Source organism: Oncorhynchus keta, chromosome 3 (genome assembly GCF_023373465.1).
Source record: "Oncorhynchus keta strain PuntledgeMale-10-30-2019 chromosome 3, Oket_V2, whole genome shotgun sequence".
Classification (NCBI taxonomy): domain Eukaryota; kingdom Metazoa; phylum Chordata; class Actinopteri; order Salmoniformes; family Salmonidae; genus Oncorhynchus; species Oncorhynchus keta.
Genome location: NC_068423.1, coordinates 1,795,470 through 1,816,879, shown reverse-complemented (window position 1 = coordinate 1,816,879; position 21,410 = coordinate 1,795,470). Strand labels below are relative to the sequence as shown.

At 41.3% G+C, this 21,410-nt stretch overlaps 1 protein-coding gene across 1 annotated transcript in view; it reads right to left on the bottom strand.

Moving 5' to 3' along the window:
• Positions 1-9,428: 9,428 nt before the first annotated feature.
• LOC118363666 (cadherin-23-like) overlaps positions 9,429-21,410 on the bottom strand; it is a 544,503-nt gene continuing 532,521 nt past the window's right edge. The window contains exons 65-67 of the mRNA XM_052486131.1: positions 17,495-17,614; positions 17,206-17,316; positions 9,429-16,788 (exon numbers count right to left, since the gene is read on the bottom strand). Coding sequence (XP_052342091.1) covers positions 16,441-16,788; positions 17,206-17,316; positions 17,495-17,614 — 579 coding nt within the window. The 3' untranslated portion in view covers positions 9,429-16,440. The remainder of the gene's footprint in view (positions 16,789-17,205; positions 17,317-17,494; positions 17,615-21,410) is intronic.

The window sequence follows — 21,410 nt, the reverse complement described above, 5'->3', positions numbered from 1 at the left end:
CTAAAGAACACTCAAGTGGTTTAAGGGGAACCATTTAAATGTCTTGGAATGGCCTAGTCAAAGCCCACTCCTCAATCCAATTGAGAATCTGTGGTATGACTTAAATATTGCTGTACACCAGCGCAACCCATCCAACTTGAAGGAGCTGGAGCAGTTTTGCCTAGAGGAATGGGCAAAAATCCAAGTGGCTAGATGTGCTAAGCTTATAGATACATACCCTAAGAGACTTGCAGCTGCAAAAGGTGGCTCTACAAAGTATTGACTTTGGGGGGGTGAATAGTTGTGAATAGTTTCCGTTTTTTTGTCTTATTTCTTTGTTGTTTCACAATATAAAATACTTTGCATCTTCAAAGTGGTAGGCATGTTGTGTAAATCAAATGATACAAACCCCCCAAAAATCTATTTTAATTCCAGGTTGTAAGGCAACAAATAGGAAAAATGCCAAGAGGGGTGAATACTTTCGCAAGCCACTGTAGATATTCCATTAGAAATCAGCCATTTCCATCTACAATAGTCATTTACAACTTTAACAATGTCTGCACTGTATTTCTCATAAATTTGATGTTATTTTAATGGACAAACAATGCTCCTTCTTTCAAAAACAAGGACATTTCTACGTGACCCCAAACTTGTGAACGGTACTGTCCATATTAGCTCAATTACCTCGACTAACTGGTGCCCCCACACACTGACTCTGTACCGGTACCCCCAGTATATCGTCTCGCTATTGTTATTTTTCTGCTGCTCTTTAATGACTTGTTTCTTTTATTTGTTATTCTTTAAACTGCATTGTTGGTTAGGGGCTTGTAAGTAAGCATTTCACTAAGGTCTACCTACACCTGTTCTATTCGGCGCATGTGACTAATAATATTTGATTTGATATGTGTTCATATTTAAGTGACATTGGCATTACATAAGGGTTTTAAAACATGTTCCAAGATCAAATAAATGCCCCCAATCTGAATCACTGTATATGGAATACATATTCGTGTAGAACAAGAACTATTCTGGGTGCAACAGTAATAGTATTGTGAGGAATTCTCAGTAGGGTCTGTATAATGTATATACTGTATGGTGTAATTTCACGGGTCTCTGAATAATACGAAGTGTTGCTGGCCTTTTACTCCACCTATTCCATTGGTGGGCAAATCACATCATGTGTGCTTACTGCACTACAGAAAACCCACTAACTAAACAGTGCAAGGCATGCTCACTGAATTAAAGGGAAATACACTAAATAATCACTCTTAGACTTTTCCCAAAAGTCATCCCCTGATGTGGTTTAAGCATTGTTTTGAACACAGAAAATCACATTTTGTCTATAGAAAAAGTCTAAAAATATTTTTTTATGGGAAACCAGAAAAAAATTATCACATTCGAAACCAGGAAAAACAAAACCAAGAAAACGGAATTTGTGAAAAAACTGAAGTAGGCAAAAAAAATCAAAAACGATTTAAAAATCCATACCAAGCTTTTTGCTGTGCAATACTGCACTTTAGAGTGTGTGTCATCCTGCAGCACAGAATTTTGGGGGAAGTTGAGGTCAGGTCCAATATTGACTATGCACCCAAGAGGGAAAGCGGTTAGGCCATCCTATAAATGTTTTAGTGAAATAATATATCACATTTAGCAGACACTTTTATCCAAAGTGACGTACAGTCATGAGTGACTACATTTTTACGTATGGGTGGTCCCGGGAATCGAAACGAATATCCTGGCAATGCTCTACCAAGATGCATGACAGGGTTCTAAATGCTTTGTGGAGCCTACATTTTATATGATTTATAAGTCCTTTATTAAGTGGTGCTTATGCAACCCTTTTAAAGCAAACGTTTGTTATTTGACATTGTGGTTTGTCACATTGGACATTGGTGGTTATGTCACTGTTATGGTTTTCTTCCGTCGAAAGAGAGTCGGACCAAAATGCAGCGTGGTTAATTCGACACATGTTTAATGAAGACAAAACACGATTAATACAAAACAACAAACGGAACGTGAAAACCTATACAGCCTATCTGGTGACTACAAACACAGAGACAGGAACAATCACCCATGAAACACTCAAAGAATATGGCTGCCTAAATATGGTTCCCAATCAGAGACAACGAGAATCACCTGCCTCTGATTGAGAACCTCCTCAGGCAACCATAGACTTTGCTAGAACACCCCACTAAGCCACAATCCCAAAACCTACGAAAACCCCCAATACACAAACACACCACAAAATAAACCCATGTCACACCCTGGCCTGACCAAATAAATAAAGAAAACACAAAATACGAAGGCCAGGGCGTGACAGTCACAGTTATGCCACATTTATAAACCCTTTATAAAGCATGACAAAGATGATTTGTAAAACATTTAAGTAGTGTTTATGAAGCCTTTATAAGCTGCACGTCATTTAATGCGGGACTACTTTTGGTCCTCAATACAAATTGTTTTCTTTGGGGCAAATTCAATACAATACATTAATAAATATATGTTTATGGGCAAGCATGTAATCCTTAAGGACTGGATAATTTTTCAGGATAAAAAAGAAACTGAATAGAGCTAAGCACAGGCAAAATCCTAGAGGAAAGCCTGGTTCAGTCTGCTTTCTTCCAGACACTGGGAGATGATTTCACCTTTCAGCAGAACAATAACAAGAAGAAGTCAGTGAATGTTCCTGAGTGGCAGAGTTGCAATTTTGACTTAAATCTGCCTGAAAATTAATGGAAATACCAGAAAGTGGTTGTCTAGCAATGATCAACAGCCAATTTGACAGACCTTTAAGAATTTTGAGAAGAATAATGGGCAAATGTTGCACAATCCAGGTGTGGAACGCTATTAGAGATGTATCCAGAGAGAGTTGTAGCTGCCAAAAGTGATTCTAACATTGTATTGACTCAGGAGGTTGAAAACATATCGAATCATGATTAATTAGGGTTTTAGGGTTTTAGTTTTCATGTTTTAATTTTTCTTCCACTTTGACACATTTTTTTTGTGTAGATCGTTGAAAAAAAATGCAATTAAATCAATTTGAATGTCAATTAGTAACACAACAAAATGTGGAAAAGGTTAAGGGGTGTAAATACTTTCTGAAGGCACTGTAGGTGGTTAAAGGCAGAAAACGCAATAGACATTGTGTCATCTTTGGATCTGTTGGTACAGTATGCGAATTGGAGTGGGTGCAGGGTGTCTGGGATGATGGTGTTGATGTGTGTCATGACCAGCCTTTCAAAGCATTTCATGGCTACCGATGTGAGTGCTGCGGGTCGATAGTCATTTAGACAGGTTACCTTGGCGTTCATGGGCCCAGGGACCATGATGGTCTGCTTGAAACAGACTGGGTCAGGACGAGGCTGAAAATGTCAGTGAAGAAACTTGCCAGCTGTTCAGTGCCTGCTCTGAATAAGCATCCTGGTAATCCGTCTGGCCCTGCGAATGCCAACCTTTAAAGGTCTTACTCACATTGGCTGTGGAGAGCAGGATCACACAGTTGATCCAGAACAGTTGGCGCTCTCATGCATGGTGCAGATGTTGCCTGTAATCCATGGCTTCTGGTTGGGATATGTACATATGGACGCTGTGGGGGAGACATCATCAATGCACTTATTAATGAAGCTGCTGACTGATGTGGTAAACTCCTCAATGCCATTGGTTGAATCCCGGAACATATTCCACTCTGTGATAAAGAAACAGTCCTGTAGCTTAGCTTCTGCTTCATTGAACCACTTCCGTATTGGTACTCCCGGTTTGAAGCAGAAATCAGGAGGATAGAGTTATGGTCAGATTTGCCAAATGGATGACAAGGTGATCTTGAGTTTTTCCCCTCTAGTTGTACAGGTGACATGTTGGTAGAAATGAGGTAAGACGGACTTCAGTTTCTCTGCATTAAAATCACAGGCCACTATGTGAGCCACCTCTGGGTGAGCATTTTCTTGTTTGCTTATGGCCCTATACGGCTCATTGAGTGTGGTCTTGGTGCTAGCATTGGTTTGTGGTGATAAGTAGACAGCTATGAAAGGTAAATAGTATGGTCTACAGCAGGCTTAGGCTGGAGTACTGCAGGCACTTCATGTTTTTGATTTAACCAACCTGGAAGACCAGGTGTGTTGAATTTTTTCAATCACTGAACTGATTATTTAGCGCAGTTGGTCGGTCGTGATACCTAGTTAGAACAAAATCCTGCGGTACCTGTGGCACTTCAGGAACAGTGTTGCCTACCCCTGGTATACAGCTTATCATGAGGTATTCTAACTCAGGTGAGCGGAACTTCGAGACTGCCTTAATATTAGTGATCGCACACCAGCTGTTAACAGAAGAGACACACACCACCCCATCGAGTTCACCCGATGTTACCGTTCTGTCCTGCCAATGTACCGAAAAACCAGCGAGATATATATTTTCCATGTCCTTCTTCAGCCACGACTCGGAGAAACATAGGATATCCCTGTTCTTCAGATCACGTTAATAGCATAGTTTCAAACAGAGCTCATCCAGTTTATTCTCCAGTGATTGCAAGTTCTCCGATAGAACGGAGGGCAGGGGCGGTTTATCCACTCGCCAATGTAGTCTCGTCGGGTATCCCACACGTCGGCCTCTATAACACCGCATCTTCCTTCTTCGATTGTCGGGGGATTTGGGCCTGGTCCGGGATAAGCAGTATGTCATTCGCCTCCAACTCATTTAAGTATAAATCATCATCCAAATCGAGGTTAGCTCTTTTACGGTGAAGGGAAATCATGGCATAAACATTAAGTACAAAAACTGTTAAGATCTAACTTCAGGGACAGATACAATGTTTTAATTTTAGGCCTATATGTGACCCGTTTCAGGAAACTAGGAGTATGCCTTGCGTCACTACTTCACAGGAGAGCCGTTTGAAAGTAAACTTGTCAAATTTGTACCAACGTGTGTTTTGGGCAGAAATGTCTTCTGGAACATGTGAACTTTCATGTGCCTTTAATATCAAACTTGTATGCCATCTGTAAATACAAATCAAATTGTTAAATTACAGGCCTTGTTGGTTTAGCCACAGAAAAATACATATCTTCCCGCTAGCCATGATTGACTGAGATAATGAGTGGGATGTACATGCCGAGAGATGAGTTTGGATTGGTCTGCCATATAGCACGCTTCTGCCTTTCAGCTGGTCAGTATGTCTAGGTAATCCTGTCTAACGCGGCTTTAAAAAAATGTATTGCGTAGTAAAAATGCATAAGCCTAATGTCAAGTTAAAGTATACTGTTAGCAAGAGATACAGCTGTGTCTCTCCACTTTCTGGAGGGCCGAGCTTTGAAATCAGTGGAATTCAAGTACGATGGCGAAGGAGATGGAGAAGACACCTGTCTCCGGAGTTACATCTTCAAACTAAGGGCAACCATGGCATCCGACAGGAGACACGTCCATCCATGATGTATGTGGGTAAGATTTTTTTTCTCCAGATATTACATGTTTCTAATTTTGACAAAGTGTTTTCATCATGTACAATATGTACATAAAGATATATGAATGAGTGATGGTACAGAACGGCATAGGCAAGATGCAGTAGATGGTATCGAGTACAGTATATACATATGAGATGAGTAATGTAGGGTATGTAAACAAAGTGGCATACATGTGATACATGTATTACATAAAGATGCATTATATGATATAGGGTACAGTATATACATATACATATGAGATGAGTAATGTAGGGTATGTAAACATTATATTAAGTTGCATTGTTTAAAGTGGCTAGTGAGATGCATTATATGATATAGGGTACAGTATATACATATACATATGAGATGAGTAATGTAGGGTATGTAAACATTATATTAAGTTGCATTGTTTAAAGTGGCTAGTGATATATTTTACATCAATCTCCATCAATTCCCATTATTAAAGTGACTGGAGTTGGCAGTGTGTTGGCAGCAGCCACTCAATGTTAGTGGTGGCTGTTTAACAGTCTGATGGCCTTGAGATAGAAGTCTCTCTGTCCCTGTTTTGATGCACCTGTACTGACCTCGCCTTCTGGATGATAGCGGGGTGAACAGGCAGTGGCTGCCTGGGAGCAAGACATCCTGGTCCGTGACGGGGCTGGTTTTCTTTTTTTAATCCGTGATTGACTGAAGACCCTGCCACATACCTCTTGTGTCTGAGCCGTTGAATTGTGACTCTACTTTGTCTCTATACTGACGCTTAGCTTGTTTGATTGCCTTGTGGAGGGAATAGCTACACTGTTTGTATTCGGTCATGTTTCCGGTCACCTTTCCCTGGTTAAAAAGCAGTGGTTTGAGCTTTCAGTTTCACGCGAATGCTGCCATCAATCCACGGTTTCTGGTTTGGGAATGTTTTAATCGTTGCTATGGGAACGACATCATCAATGCACTTTCTAATGAACTCGCTCACCGAATCAGCGTATTGGTCAATGTTGTTGTTGGACGCAATGCGGAACATATCCCAATCCATGTGATTGAAGCAGTCTTGAAGCGTGGAATCAGATTGGTCGGACCAGCGTTGAACAGACCTGAGCGCGGGAGCTTCTTGTTTTAGTTTCTGTCTGTAGGCAGGAAGCAACAAAATGGAGTCGTGGTCAGCTTTTCCGAAAGGAGGGCAGGGACATATATGCGTCGCGGAAGTTAGAATAGCAATGATCCAAGGTTTTACCAGCCCTGGTTGCGCAATCGATATGCTGATACAATTTAGGGAGTTTTGTTTTCAGATAAGCCTTGTTAAAATCCCCAGCTACAATGAATGCAGCCTCAGGATATGTGGTTTCCAGTTTGCAAAGAGTCAAATAAAGTTCATTCAGAGCCATCGATGTGTCTGCTTGGGGGGGAATTTATACGGCTGTGATTATAATCGAAGAGAATTCCCTAATCATTCGGACGACATTTGATTGTGAGGAATTCTAAGTCAGGTGAACAGAAGGACTTGAGTTCCTGTATGTTGTTGTGGTGACACCACGTCTTGTTAATCATAAGGCATACGCCCCCACCCTTCTTCTTACCAGAAAGATGTTTGTTTCTGTCGGCGCAATGCGTGAAGAAACCAGCTGGCTGCACCGATTCCGTTAGCGTCTCTCGAATGAGCCATGTTTCCGTGAAGCAAAGAACGTTACAGTCTCTGATGTCCCTCTGGAATGCTACCCTTGCTCGGATTTCATCAACCTTGTTGTCAAGAGACTGGACATTGGCGAGTAGTATGCTAGGGAGTGGTGCGCGATGTGCCCTTCTCCGGAGCCTGACCAGAAGACCGCTACATTTTCCTCTTTTTCGACATCTTTGTTTTGGGTCGCTGGCTGGGATCCATTCCGTTGTCCTGGGTGGAAGGCAGGACACAGGATCCGCTTCGGGAAAGTAATATTCCTGGTCGTACTGATGGTGAGTTGACGTTGCTCTTATATTCAGTAGTTCTTCCCGACTGTATGTAATGAAACCTAAGATTACCTTGGGTACTAATGTAAGAAATAACATGTAAAAAAACTAAAAACTGCTTAGTTTCCTAGGAACGCGAAGCGAGGCGGCCATCTCTGTCAGCGCCGGAAGTATACTATGTTAGTCACCATTGACTAACATGTTAGTCACCATTGACTAGCACAGTTAGTCACCATTGCTCTGGATAACATGAAAACAGCATAACCAGCTCTGCAAGGGTGAGTAAAATGGTCAGAGTGGGGTGTTCTCTCATTATGTGTCTGGAAGTAGCTAGCAAACTAGGCAATTATAGCCAGTTAGCTTGGGTGCTTGACTACCGTTGTGAGGTCATAATGTTCGGATCAACCCTACTCATCGTCCAGAGTGTCCAGTGTGGGCTCTGAACCCTCAGAGAGGGAAATGCTCTGAATTCACAAACGGGCAATCTGACAGCACAGTTGCAGTCACCAACGCTCTGAATATCATAACAGCCTAACCAGCTCTGATAGGGCGAGTAATGTTCAGTGAGCTGTTCTCTCATATGTGTCTGGAAGTAGCTAGCAAGTTAGCTTGGGTGCTGGACTGCTGTTGTTAGTACAGACTGCTTGGATCAATCCTTAAAGAGATGGGTGGGGCTAAAGCTTAAGAGGGTGTGAACGATGCTGAATGGTTATAGACAAAGAATGGGTGTAGACACACACACACACACAGTTTTTGAATCAGCAATAAGTACAGTGGATTGATTCTTCACATTGTCTGCGCCATCTGATGTGACAACGTAGCCATTTGTTTGTGGGGCACCGCCACTCACAACTGCTAACCTAACATAGCCACAGGGCGTCTGCAACCTGACAATTTGTCCAGGCGCCAATGGACTGAGCTGCCGTGCACTATGGTCATAGTACACTTTTCCCCTCATTCTCTGTTGTGTCAGAGCCTCCTTTACCGTGTCTCCATCACAGGGTGAAGCATCTCTGTGGTGTGGGAAGCATTGTCCCTTGTCCTCCTGGAAAACGGTCTCTACGCAGGTGATGGCAGGTCATTTTGGCAGGTAATTTTCAAGGATTAGAACACCTAACCTGACAGCATCTCAAATTCTTTAATCACTTTCTCTTTCATTGCCACTGGCACTTTTCTGGGCACATAGACTGGGCATTACTCATTCAGTTTCATGTGAAAAACCACTGGTAGATTGCCAATCTCTTCTGTGTTAAATAGGTCACTATACTCCTGGAGCCTATTGCTTCAACATGTGCACATCAGGAGGTAGTTGTATGAGCCCCAATGCTATGCTGTCTGACAACCCAAGTAGTGGTTTCACTTCCTGTTCAACTACATTAAAGTTAAAGTTCCCTTGAGTGCAATGAAGGGTGGCTGTGTACGGATCATCTGCCCCCCATAGGCATCCAGGTTAACTTTTTCAGCAGTATTAACAGACACAGAAGGTTCAATGTTCTCCAGCATTTGTTTCGATAACACATTGCACTTTGCACCAGTATCCATTTTCACTTTGAGCTTGGCTGCAGTGTAGTTTACTATTAGTGTAGTGAATATCTCCCCCTTGTTAGTAATCAGATCAACACGATGTATCCTCAGCTTCATTTTCAGGTTTACATTCCAGTTTATTCATTCTGCTGAAGTTCTGTGCTCTGGGCTGATATGAGCCAGGCTGATGTGCATTAGTATGGTATCTGTTACTGTTAGCATAGCTGCCTATTGGTTGCTGTTGTGCTCATTGTTGACTTGACCTGCAGCACTTGGCAAAAATATTAATCCTACCCGAGTTATTGCACCGTTTGTTAAATGCAAAACGTATGTTTCTATCAGGGGGGTGTGCACCATTACAGTTTGTACAGCGTTGACCTTGAACGGAAAAAACTTCTCCTCTATCCTCAGTTCATTTTTACTCCTTTCAGACTGCTCATTTAGCATGCACAGATTAACAGCTGATTCCAGTGTGAATTTTTTTTCATAGCAGTTTATTGTCACTTTGTTCTCTAACCAGTTCATCAGTTAGTGGACCAAATTCACATTTCTTTGCCAGTATTCTCAGCATAGATGTATAGGACTGAATAGATTCATCAGGTTTTCGGTTTGTAGAATTTAACGAGTCTGTCCATTATTACATTTTTCACTTGGAGACATACAGTATCTGTTCAAACTTTGTCAACAATACCTCCTCATGATTCTCTTCCTCTGCAAAGACAAATGATTTTCCATGGTGTCCGGTCCAGCCAGGTTAAGTAGAGTGCACACTTGAACCTCTTTGTTTTGTCCGATAGACCCTCATTGCAGTAAATCCACCATTCCTTCTAAAAAAAAATCCAGTTGTCTGCAATGTTTTCATTGAAAACCAGCTGGTTGATACGGCGCAATCCCAATAATCCCACTGAGTGAGTCTGACAATGTTACTGCCGATGTACAAATATCCCATGTTAACTTTACCCTCTGCATTTCATACATCTTGACCACACTCATTGTGGTCCCCACACACCCCACGTATAGTCCATAAATTCCTGGTGAATCACCCACCCATCTACAAGGCTACAATATTATTAGGCTATTATCTACTGCCTAAAATAAACTTTTAACAAAATCTAATAATAAAAAGACAAAGTCATAACAGTTTTAGTTAAAAGCCCATCTTTTATTTATGAAGACTTTAACATCTCAGGGGTCAGGAGGGAGAACCGGGAGGGGGTGTTAGGTCAGGTACAGTGCCTTCAGAAAGTATTCACACCCCTTGATTGAATTTAAAATAGATTAAATGGAGATGTTTTTGTCATTGGCCTACCCACAATTCCCCATATTGTGAAAGTGGAATTGTGTTTAAAAATATTTTTTGCACATTATTTAAAAATGAAAAGCTGAAATGTCTTGAGTCAATCAGTGTTCAACCCCTTTGTGGCAAGCCTAAATAAGTTCAGGAGTAAAAATGAGCTTAACCAGTCACATAATAATTTGCATGGACTCACTCTGTGTGCAATAATAGTGTTTAATGAGTTTTGTTTAATGAGTTTTGAATGACTACCTCATCTCTATACCCCACACATACAATTATCTGTAAGGTCCCTCAGTCAAGTAGTGCATTTCAAACACAGATTCAACTGCAAAGACCAGCGAGGTTTTCCAATGCCTCGCAAAGAAGGGCACCTAGTGGTAGCTGGTAAAAAAAAGAGCAAACATTGAATATCCCTTTTTATTTTTATTAATGTGTTTATTAACCTTTATTTAACTAGGCAAGTCAGTTAAGAACAAATTATTATTTACAATGACGGCCTACCCTTTGAGCATGTTGAAGTTATTAATTGCACTTTGGATGGTGTATCAATACACCCAGTCACTACAAAGATACAGGTGTCCTTCCTACGTCGGTTTCCGGAGAGGAAGGAAACCACTCAGGGATTTCACCATGAGGCCAATGTTGACTTTAAACAGCTACAAAGTGTAATGGCTGTGATAGGAGAAAACTGAGGATGGATCAACAACATTGTAGTTACTCCACAATACTAACCTAATTGAGTGAAAAGAAAGAAGTCTGTACAGAATAAAAGCATTCCAAGACATGCATCCTGTTTGCAACAAGGCACTAAAGCAATACTGAAAAAAGCAATTAACTGTCCTGAATACAAAGTGTTATGTTTGGGGCAAATCCAATCCAATCCAATGCATTACTGAGAACCACTCTCCATATTTTCAAGCATATTGGTGGATCCATCATGTTATGGGTATGCTTGTAATAGTTACGGACTGGGGAGTTTTTTTTAGGATAAAAAGAAATGGCATGGAGCTAAGCACAGGCAAAATCCTTGAGGAAAACCTGTTTGTCTGTTTTCCACCAGATACTGTGTTATATGTGCTCCCTCTCTGGCCTCTAGGTCACCAAGCTGCTCGTTATGGCGCACACCTGTCACCATCATTACGTGCACCTGCGCATCATCAGACTCACCTGGACTCCATCACTTCCCTGATTACCTTCACAGTGGGGAGATCAAGTATTTAACACACTGCCGATTTTGCAGGTTTTCCTAATTACAAAGCATGTAGAGATCTGTCATTTTTTTTAATCATAGGTACACTTCAACTGTGAGAGACGGAATCTAAAACAAAAATCCAGAAAATCACATTGTATGATTTCTTTGGTTCCTTCCCCAGGCTTTATTCTTTCTGTTTCTTGTCTGTGCGTTGTTCGTGTTTCTTGTTTTGTGTTATGTTTTGTTTATTCACTCCCTGAACTTGCTTCCCGACTCTCAGTGCACAACGTTACATACTGGGAGATTAATTCACCTTTCAGCAGGACAATAACCTAAAACAACACAAGGCCAAATCTACACTGGAGTTGTTTACCAAGAAGTCAGTGAATAATCCTGAGTGGCCGAGTTACAATTTTGACCTTATCTGATTGAAAATCAATGGCAACACTTGAAAATGGTTATCTAGCAATGATAAACAACTAATTTGACAGAGCTTGAAGAATTTTGAAAGAATGATGGTCAAATATTGTTCAATCCAGGTGTGCAAAGCTCTTAGAAAGAAAGGAAGCCCAGAAAGACTCAGCTGGAATTGCTGACAAAGGTGATCCTAACATGTATTGGATAGGGGTGTCAATACTTATGTAAATGAGATACAGAACCAGTCAAAAGTTTGGACACATCTACTCATTCCAGGGTTTCTCTTCATTTTAAAAATATTTTCTACATTATAGAGTAATAGTGAAGGCATCAAAACTATGAAATAACACACATTGAATAATGTAGTAACCCACAAAGTGTTAAATGTGAACCGTTTCAGGAAACTAGGCGTACGTCGCGGGTCACTACTTCACACGAGCCATTTGAATGTAATATTTTTTTATTAAATTTTTTTTTTTTTTTTGCAGAAATGCCTTCTGCAACATGTGAACTTTCATGTGCCTTAATAACAAACGTGTATGGAATCTTTAAATACTAATACAATTGTTACATTTCAAGTATTGTTGGTTTAGCACAGAAAATGACAACCTTCCTGCTAGCCATGATTGGCTGAGATAATGAGTGGGATGGACATGCCGAGAGATGAGTTAGGACTGCCACATAGCACGCTTCTGTCTATTTGAGCTGGTCAGTATGTGTAGGTAATCCTGTCTGACGCAGCTTTAAAAATATATATAATGCTTAGTAGAACTGCATAAGTGTTGTTCTCCACTTTCTGGAGGACTGAGTTTAGAAATCAGTGGAATTAGAGTATGATAGCTAAGGAAATGGAGAAAATACCTGTCTCCGGATTACATTTTCAAACTAAGGGCAACCAGGGCATCCGTGACAGGGAGAAGCGTTCAACCATGATGTATACAGGTAAGAGAGTCTAACTAGCTACATTTGAGGATATGACACATTTAAAATTTTGACTTTGTCTTTTAATTTCAAGTTAAAATGTATGCTTGGCTAGCTAGTTAACGTTAGCTGGCTGACTCGCTAGCTAACGTTACATTTATGATCTTATTATTCGTATCTCAGAGACATTTGCTTGGCTAGTTATAGCCTGATGTTAGCTGTTAGGGTAGTAACGCCATGAGTTGGGATTATGGTTAATTGTTTAGCTAGCTAGCTAGCTACATGTCTTAACAAAATACTCCATTTTGCAAGTATCCATTTTATAGAATGTCATTGTGACAACTTAGCTTGGGTGCTTGACTGCTGCTGTTAGGACGTTTCTCGTAAGTGAGAATACAAATGTATTAGCTTTCAAAGCAGAATTACTTTCCCGATGTTCCTCAAATGCAGTGTATGATATACCATTTAATAGTTCTGTGTCTGCTTTTATCCAATGTAAAAAACACTTCAAAGTAGCCACACTGCCTTGATGACAGCTCTGCACACTCTTGGCATTCTTTCAAACAGCTTCATGAGGAATGCTTTTCCAACAGTCTTGAAGGAGTTCCTACATATGCTGAGCACTTGTTGGCTGCGGTCCAACTCATCCCAAACCATCTCAATTGAGTTGGGGTAATTGTGGAGGCCAGGTCATCTGATGTGGCCCTTCATCACTTTCCTTCTTGGTCAAATAGCCCTTACACAGACAGCCTGGATGTGTGTTTCGGGTTATTATCCTGTTGAGAAATAAAAAGTATAGTCCCACTAAGCTCAAACCAGATGGGTTGGCGTATCGCTGCAGAATGCTATGGTAGCCATGCTGGTTCAGTGTGCCTTGAATTCTACATAAATCACTGACAGTGTCACCAGCAAAGCACCATCACACTTCCTCCATGCTTCACGGTGGGAACCACACATGCAGAGATGATCCGTTCACCTACTCTGTGTCTCATAAAGACACAGCGGTTTAACCACAAATCTCAAATTTGGACTCATCAAACGAAAGGACAGATTTCCACCAGTCTAATGTCAGATTTCCACCGGTCTAATGTCCATTGTTCGTATTTTTTGGCCCAAGTCTCTTCTTATTATTGGTGTCCTTTAGTAGTGGTTTCTTTTGCAGCAATTTAACCTGAAGGCCTGATTCACGCAGTCTTCTCTGAACAATGGATGTTGAGATATGTCTGTTACTTGAACTCTGTGAAGCATTTATTTGGGCTAAAATCTGAGGTGCAGTTAACTCTGCAGCAGAAGTAACTCTGGGTCTTCCTTTCTGTGGCGGTCCTCAGGAGAGCCAGTTTCATCATAGCGCTTGATGGTTTTTGCGACTGCACTTGAAGAAAGTTCTTGAAATTTTCGGCAATGACTGACATTCATGTCTTGAAGTAATGATGGATTGTTGTTTCTCTTTGCTTATTTGAGCTGCTATTGCCATAATATGGACTTGGTCTTTTACCAAATAGGGCTATCTTCTGTATACCACCCCTACCTTGTCACAACACAACTAATTGGCTGAAATGCATTAAGACGGAAAGAAATTCAACAAATTAACTTTAACAAGGCACACCTGTTAATTGAAATGCATTCCAGGTGACTACCTCATGAAGCTGGTTAAGATAATTCCAAGAGTGTGCAAAGCTGTCATCAAGGCAAAGGGTGGCCACGTTGAAGAATCTCAAATATAAAATATATTTACATTTGTTTAACACTTTTTTGGATACTACATGATTCAATGTGTTATTTCATAGTTTTGATGTCTTCACTATTATTCTACAATGTAGAAAATAGTAAAAATAAAAACTATTGAATGAGTAGTTGACTGGTACTGTATTTCTGTATTTCAATTTCAACAAATTTGCTCAAAAATTCAAAAAAAATGTTTGCACTTTGTCATTATCAGGACTTGTGTGTAGTTGGTGAGAGGAAAAAAAATCCAATGAATCCATTTTGAATTCAGGCTGTAACAAAACAAAATGTGGAATAAATCAAGGGGTATGAATACTTTCTGTAAATTACCTGGCTTATCTAACGCCTCATGCAGCCTCCTCTCCTGCAATGCCAGGACATCCTGTAGAGGCCTGTGGATGCTTTCTGTCATTGACTACGAATTACTTTTAGATGGGTCAAGGGGTCCCTTTTATAGGGCTGGAGGAGGAGCGAAATTATGCCGTAATGTCATTAACATGACACAATAGTATCCGTGCCATTCCAAACACAAAAACTGAAAAACCAAAACCCAGCTTAATATAAAGTGGTCTACCGGATGTAAAAGGACGGCATGCTTCTTTCGAGCCTGAAAATGAAGAAAAAAAAAATGTACGAGTAGTCCCTTTTGCAGTTTAGAATAATTAGTGTATTATAATATTAGATATTCTGAGAACATGGCAACCATGCTCTGTGTGTGTTTGGTGGGACGTTGATTGAATATTCTAACCCTCAGAAAACTGGACACAGGAATGTCCTTGCTACATTCCCAATGAATGTGTCTTGAACATTCATATTGAATATTCTGAGAACATGCAAACTACGTTCTGGGAAAGTTCTGTTTGACATTAAGGGAATGAAACAGTCTTTGCACATCACTGGAACAGTCCTATGAAAACATTAGGTAATGGCAGTGGTGGAAAAAGTACCCAATTGTCATACTTGAGTTAAAGTAAAGATACCTTAATAGAACATGACTCAAGTAAAAGTGAAAATCACCCAGCAACATCCTACTTGAGTAAAAGTCTAAAATAATTAGGTTTGAAATATAGTTAATTATCAAAAGTAAATATTATAATTGCTAAAATATACTTAAGTGCCAAAAGTAAATACTAAATCATTTAAAATTCCTTACATTAAGAAAACCAGACGGCACTTTAAAAAAAAAATATGTGGATAGCCAGGGGCACGCTCCAACACTCAGACATAATTGACAAATAAAGCATGTATTTAGTCAGATCAGAGGCAGTAGGAATGACAAGGGACGTTCTCTTGATATAATTGTGTGAATTAGACCATTTTCCTGTCCTGATAAGCATTCAAAATGTAATGTACTTTTGGAAGTCAGGGAGAATGTATGGAGCAAAAAAATACATACTTTAACTTCACTACATTCCTAAAGAAAATTAAAAGTAAAGTACAGATATCCCCCCAGAAAATGACTTAAGAAGTACTTTCAAGTATTTTTACTTAAGTACTTTACACCACTGGGTAATGATCTAATGAGACTCTTAAGGGAATGTTCTCTAAAAGTGTGGGAATGTTGTTCGCTGGGCACCTGGATCTTAGCTGAATGTGTAAGAGACCAAATAATATCCTGCAAGAGATAATAAGCTGGCCATAATGTCCTATTTATCAAAATGTTTTATCTTAGAAGTCTTTCAGTTTGCTTTGCTATTTTATGTTCCAGGTCTTCAATTGACACACAGGCCTATGCATTTGATCCACCATCAGGCATTAAATGAAATTAAAATCCCTTACACATACCTTCCATGGCTCACAAAGATCTTCACTGGCATTTGAAGTTCCCAGACTATACACACACTCTACCTCCTCCAACCCCTGGCCCTCTGCCCGCTTTCCCAAATCTCTCCTGGCTGTATACTGGTCACAGTGGTCAGTGTCTGACACTCAGTCTATGAGGAGAGGATAGAGGAAGAGTCAGGGGGACAGGAGGACATTCCACTCAGTGGTGGATCTTCTCAGACCAGCGAGGCTAGTCATAACTCCGTGATCTCCAGCGGGCTCTGGGACAGTGTGTCATCGACCTTGTTGTTGTGGTGCAGCGGCGTGGACTTGGCCGACTCAGTACGGGCATTGCGCTCGGTGTACAGCCCCCTGTCGGTGGCGTTAAGCGCCTCCATGGAGCGCGCCAGGGCCAGCTGGTTGTCCTCAGGCAGACTGTTGAGGTCAGAGGTCAGGAGCGTGCCCATGCTGCCGTGAACAACGTGCACGCCGTCGGGTCCCCTCATCTCCACGGGGAGCTTGTGTTTGAAGCGCAGCGTACCCCAGCTGCCACCCATGCCCACTCGCTCATCCTCGTCATCATCCAGGTCACTCTGGATCAGCTGGGAGAGGAAAGAAGGTAGAGACATGGAAGAGAGGAATAGGCATATTATATTAAAGGGTAGAGGGTTGAAGGAAGTTGGGGAATAAGCAAAAAAGCAGCACCAATTGTCTCATTGAAATTAAGTAACATTGAAAGTCAGATGCAATAATGTTGAAAAGGTGCAGCAGTCAGAAATGAGCCTGAAAGGAATTCTGAGGGGAAAAACAGCAGTTAGCACTAGCAGTCGGTGGCAACATCCTATAGAGCAGTAGAGTGGGGTGGCAGTGGCCTACAGGAGTCATGCAAGCAGAGGCAGTGAGACGGAGAAGCGCCAGTGGGGAAAACAGAGGAGTGATATAGCGCCCTCCAATGGCGGTGGCAGGGAGCAGGACAGCACACAGCAACAGGATTGGACCTGCTTCTTCTCACGTCCCACCTCTGTGACTGACGATTGGTCGCCTTGGATGGTCGACTTGGTGACCAGTCTGGCTGCAAAGAGCTTTTTGAGCCTCAGGTAGTCGTCCAGAACCACATTGAGCAATGTGCCCTAATAGGACAGCAGTTAGGGTCACAATCACAGTCAATCAAAATCACATTCACCGTCCCATTACCGCACAGCACCTCAAATTCAATGGTTGTTTTACAAGCAGAAATATTAGTTCCCAACAAGAATGTGTGGTCACTGCCACCTGAGAGGACATATTGTGTGTTTGTGTGTCCCTTACCTTAACGGGCCCCTCCCTCATGATCTGGCCCAGCTTGGCGATGTTGTCATACTCCTGGATGGCTGCTCTCAGGTAACGGTCATCCTCAGGCTTGGCCTGAGGCTTGCGGCCAAATGTTCCCTGCAAGATGTAATACACACACACACACAGTTCAGTGGAAGACAAATGCCTGGCCTAGGAGGGCAGCACTGGGGATACGAGAGACACAGAGATCCAGAGCTGACTTTGGCTGGGATTCAATCAAATGTGTACTGTACTGTCGACATGCACGCGATTTCCATGATGTACGCTGAGATTGCATACACGGTAAACGCTGTGGATGTCAACTAAAGTGTAAGTTACCTTTAAAGTCAAGTGCAGTGCGCGTGTTGATAGTGATTTGATTGAATCAATGCCTGAGGGTCACTCGGAGGGCGGGAAAATGATGACTAATTGGAGCTCATGTAAACCTGAGACAAAATGTGGTGTCATCTTCCCTAGGACTATATACAGCGGGGACTGTGAAGCAACACAAACATAGGTACAGACACATGCATACACACATACGATAACATACGCATTATACACACACGTACGCATGGATTTTGTATTGTAGATACAGTGGGGTAATTTTTATCATAGGCACACTTCAACTGTGAGAGACGGAATCTAAAATAAAAATCCAGAAAATCACATTGTATGATTTTTCAGTAGTTAATTTGCATTTTATTGCATGACATAAGTATTTGATACATCAGAAAAGCAGAAATTAATATTTGGTACAGAAAGCTTTATTTGCAATTACAGAGATCATACGTTTCCTGTAGTTCTTGACCAGCTTTGCACACACTGCAGCAGGGATTTTGGCCCACTCCTCCATACAGACCTTCTCCAGATCCTTCAGGTTTCGGGGCTGTCGCTGGGCAATACGGACTTTCAGCTCCCTCCAAAGATTTTCTATTGGGTTCAGGTCTGGAGACTGGCTAGGCCACTCCACGACCTTGAGATGCTTCTTACGGAGCCACTCCTTAGTTGCCCTGGCTGTGTGTTTCGGGTCGTTGTCATGCTGGAAGACCCAGCCACGACCCATCTTCAATGCTCTTAATGAGGGAAGGAGGTTGTTGGCCAAGATCTTGCGATACATGGCCCCATCCATCCTCCCCTCAATACGGTGCAGTCGTCCTGTCCCCTTTGCAGAAAAGCATCCCAAACGAATGATGTTTCCACCTCCATACTTCATGGTTGGAATGGTGTTCTTGGGGTTGTACTCATTCTTCTTCCTCCAAACAGTTTAGACCAAAAAGCTAAATTTTTGTCTCATCAGACCACCTGACCTTCTCCCATTCCTCCTCTGGATCATCCAGATGGTCATTGGCAAACTTCAGACGGGCCTGGAAATGCGCTGGCTTGAGCAGGGGGACCTTGCGTGCGCGGCAGGATTTTAATCCATGACGGTGTAGTGTGTTACTAATGGTTCTTTGAGACTGTGGTCCCAGCTCTCTTCAGGTCATTGACCAAGTCCTGCCGTGTAGTTCTGGGCTGATCCCTCACCTTCCTCATGATCATTGATACCCCACGAGGTGAGATCTTGCATGGAGCCCCAGAGCGTGGGTGATTGACCATCATCTTGAACTTCTTCCATTTTCTAATAATTGCGCCAACAAATCAAATCAAATTTATTTATATAGCCCTTCGTACATCAGCTGATATCTCAATAGGTATTGTTTATTTGCGTATTATTTGCGTATTAGGGTACCTAAGGATTGATTATAAACGTTGATTGACTTGTTTGGATAAATTTATTGGCAAAGTTTGGGATTAATTTTGTATGCATTTTGAAGGGGGGAAACCGAGTGGATTATTGACGGAAGCGCAACAGCTAAACTGAGTTTTTATGGATATAAAGAAGGACATTATCGAACAAAAGGACCATTTGTGATGTTACTGGGACCTTTTGGAGTGCCAACAGAAGAAGATCTTCAAAGGTCAGGCATATATCATATAACTATTTCTGACTTTCGTGTCGCAACTCCCCGGTTGAAAATGATTTGTCATGCATTTGTGTGCTGGACGCTGTCCTCAGATAAGCGCATGGTTTTCTTTTGCCGTAAAGCATTTAAAACATCTGACACCTTGGCTGGATTAACAATAAGTTAAGCTTTATTGTGAAGTATTGCAATTGTGATTTCATAAAAGTTTAATATTTATAGTAATTTAATTTGAATTTGGCACTCCGGATGTTGGCCAGGTGGGACGCTACCGTAAATACAAGTATACAGTGTTAGTAGCATAATACCTGGCTAGGCCAGAGGAGGGATTCACTTGTGTATCATTTTTCCTGTGTAGTCCCAGCTAACAACAAACACTTCCACAACTTTAGAGAATGTTCCCTTAAGAGTCTCATGAGGTGATCACAGGAATGTTACAGTGACATATAAGGACTGTTTCCAAGAGACCATTCCTTTAAAGTAAAACAGGACTTACCCAGAACATGATTCAAATTTTCTCAGAATATTCAATATTAATGTTCTAGGCATGTTTCATGGGAACGTTGTAAGAACATTCCTGTGTCCAGTTTTCTGTGGGTTAGGATAATATTCTATCAACGTCCCACCAAACATACATGGTTGCCATTTTCTACTAATATATGATATTGATGTTCTAGACACGCTTCATTGGAACTTTGCAAGAACATTCTCTGGTTCTAAAGCATATTTTGAAAATCTGAGATGACAGGATTGTTAAGAAAAGGATAAGCTTGAGAGCAGGCATATTTATTTCATTTCATTTGCGATTTTTAGAAATCGCTAACGTTGCGTTATGGTAATGAGCTTGAGGCTGTAGTCACGATCCCGCATGCGGGATGGGGCGGACTAACAAAAGGCTAAGCTGTCTTTTCCTATATTGCACTTGTGATTTCATGAATATAAATATTTATAGTAATATTTATTGTATGTAGCGCTATGCTATTCAGCGGTCGTTGATGACACTTATCCCGATATCGGGATTGCAGCCATAACAAGTTAACCTCATAGTCCGCCCCATCCCGCATGCGGTCGCGTTACTACAGCCTCAAGCTCAATTTTGTATACATTTCATAATACAAAGGAAAGTATTATAGTTTGGACTACTTAAAAAACTACAATATCAAATAAATATTACAAATCATTTACAAGTAATAGCTGTCCCTCAATTTCATGTCACTGGTGTTAAAATATTGATTGATGATATTGATGAAATTGCATGATTAAGTGATTTATTTACAATTTAAGAAGGGATGCTGACCCACACCTCAGAGCAGCCTACCTTAAACAAAAATACCAGATTTACTTAAAGGATTTAGAGATTCAAAAAAGAGTGAAGGATCTCACAGAAAGGGAAAAAACACAGGATTGAAGAAAATGGCGGGTCAGACAGGCAAAACACAGAGAGAGATTGACAGCAGGAACAACAGTGTTGACTCACCCATCCACTCCGGATGAAGTGGGGGGTCAGCCGAACTCTTGTTCTGCCACGTGAGAGACATAACGGATGTTATGGACTCCAAGAAGTCACCCTCCCGATAATGCCGGCTAATGGCCGTGATCTCTCACCTAAACATCAATCAGATGTCATCGATCTGGATACCTCAGTTCCACTTTGTCCAGATGTCATCGAGTCTCATCGCAGTGGACAGTGGTGTATCGTGAACTACGACGAACAACCATACCCTGGCATTATACTGGCGGTTGAAGAACATAATGTAAAAGTAAAGTGCATGCACAGGAATGGTGTCAACAAGTTCTACTGCCCAAGAGATGATATCAACTGGTATGGGGATGATCAGATTGTTTGTCTGATGCCAGAGTTGCTGACAGTGAACAAAAGATCAGTTCAAATTTGCCACAGTATCTGGAAGTAGTTGGAGGAGCACCTGACTCTGAAAATGGCAGATGTG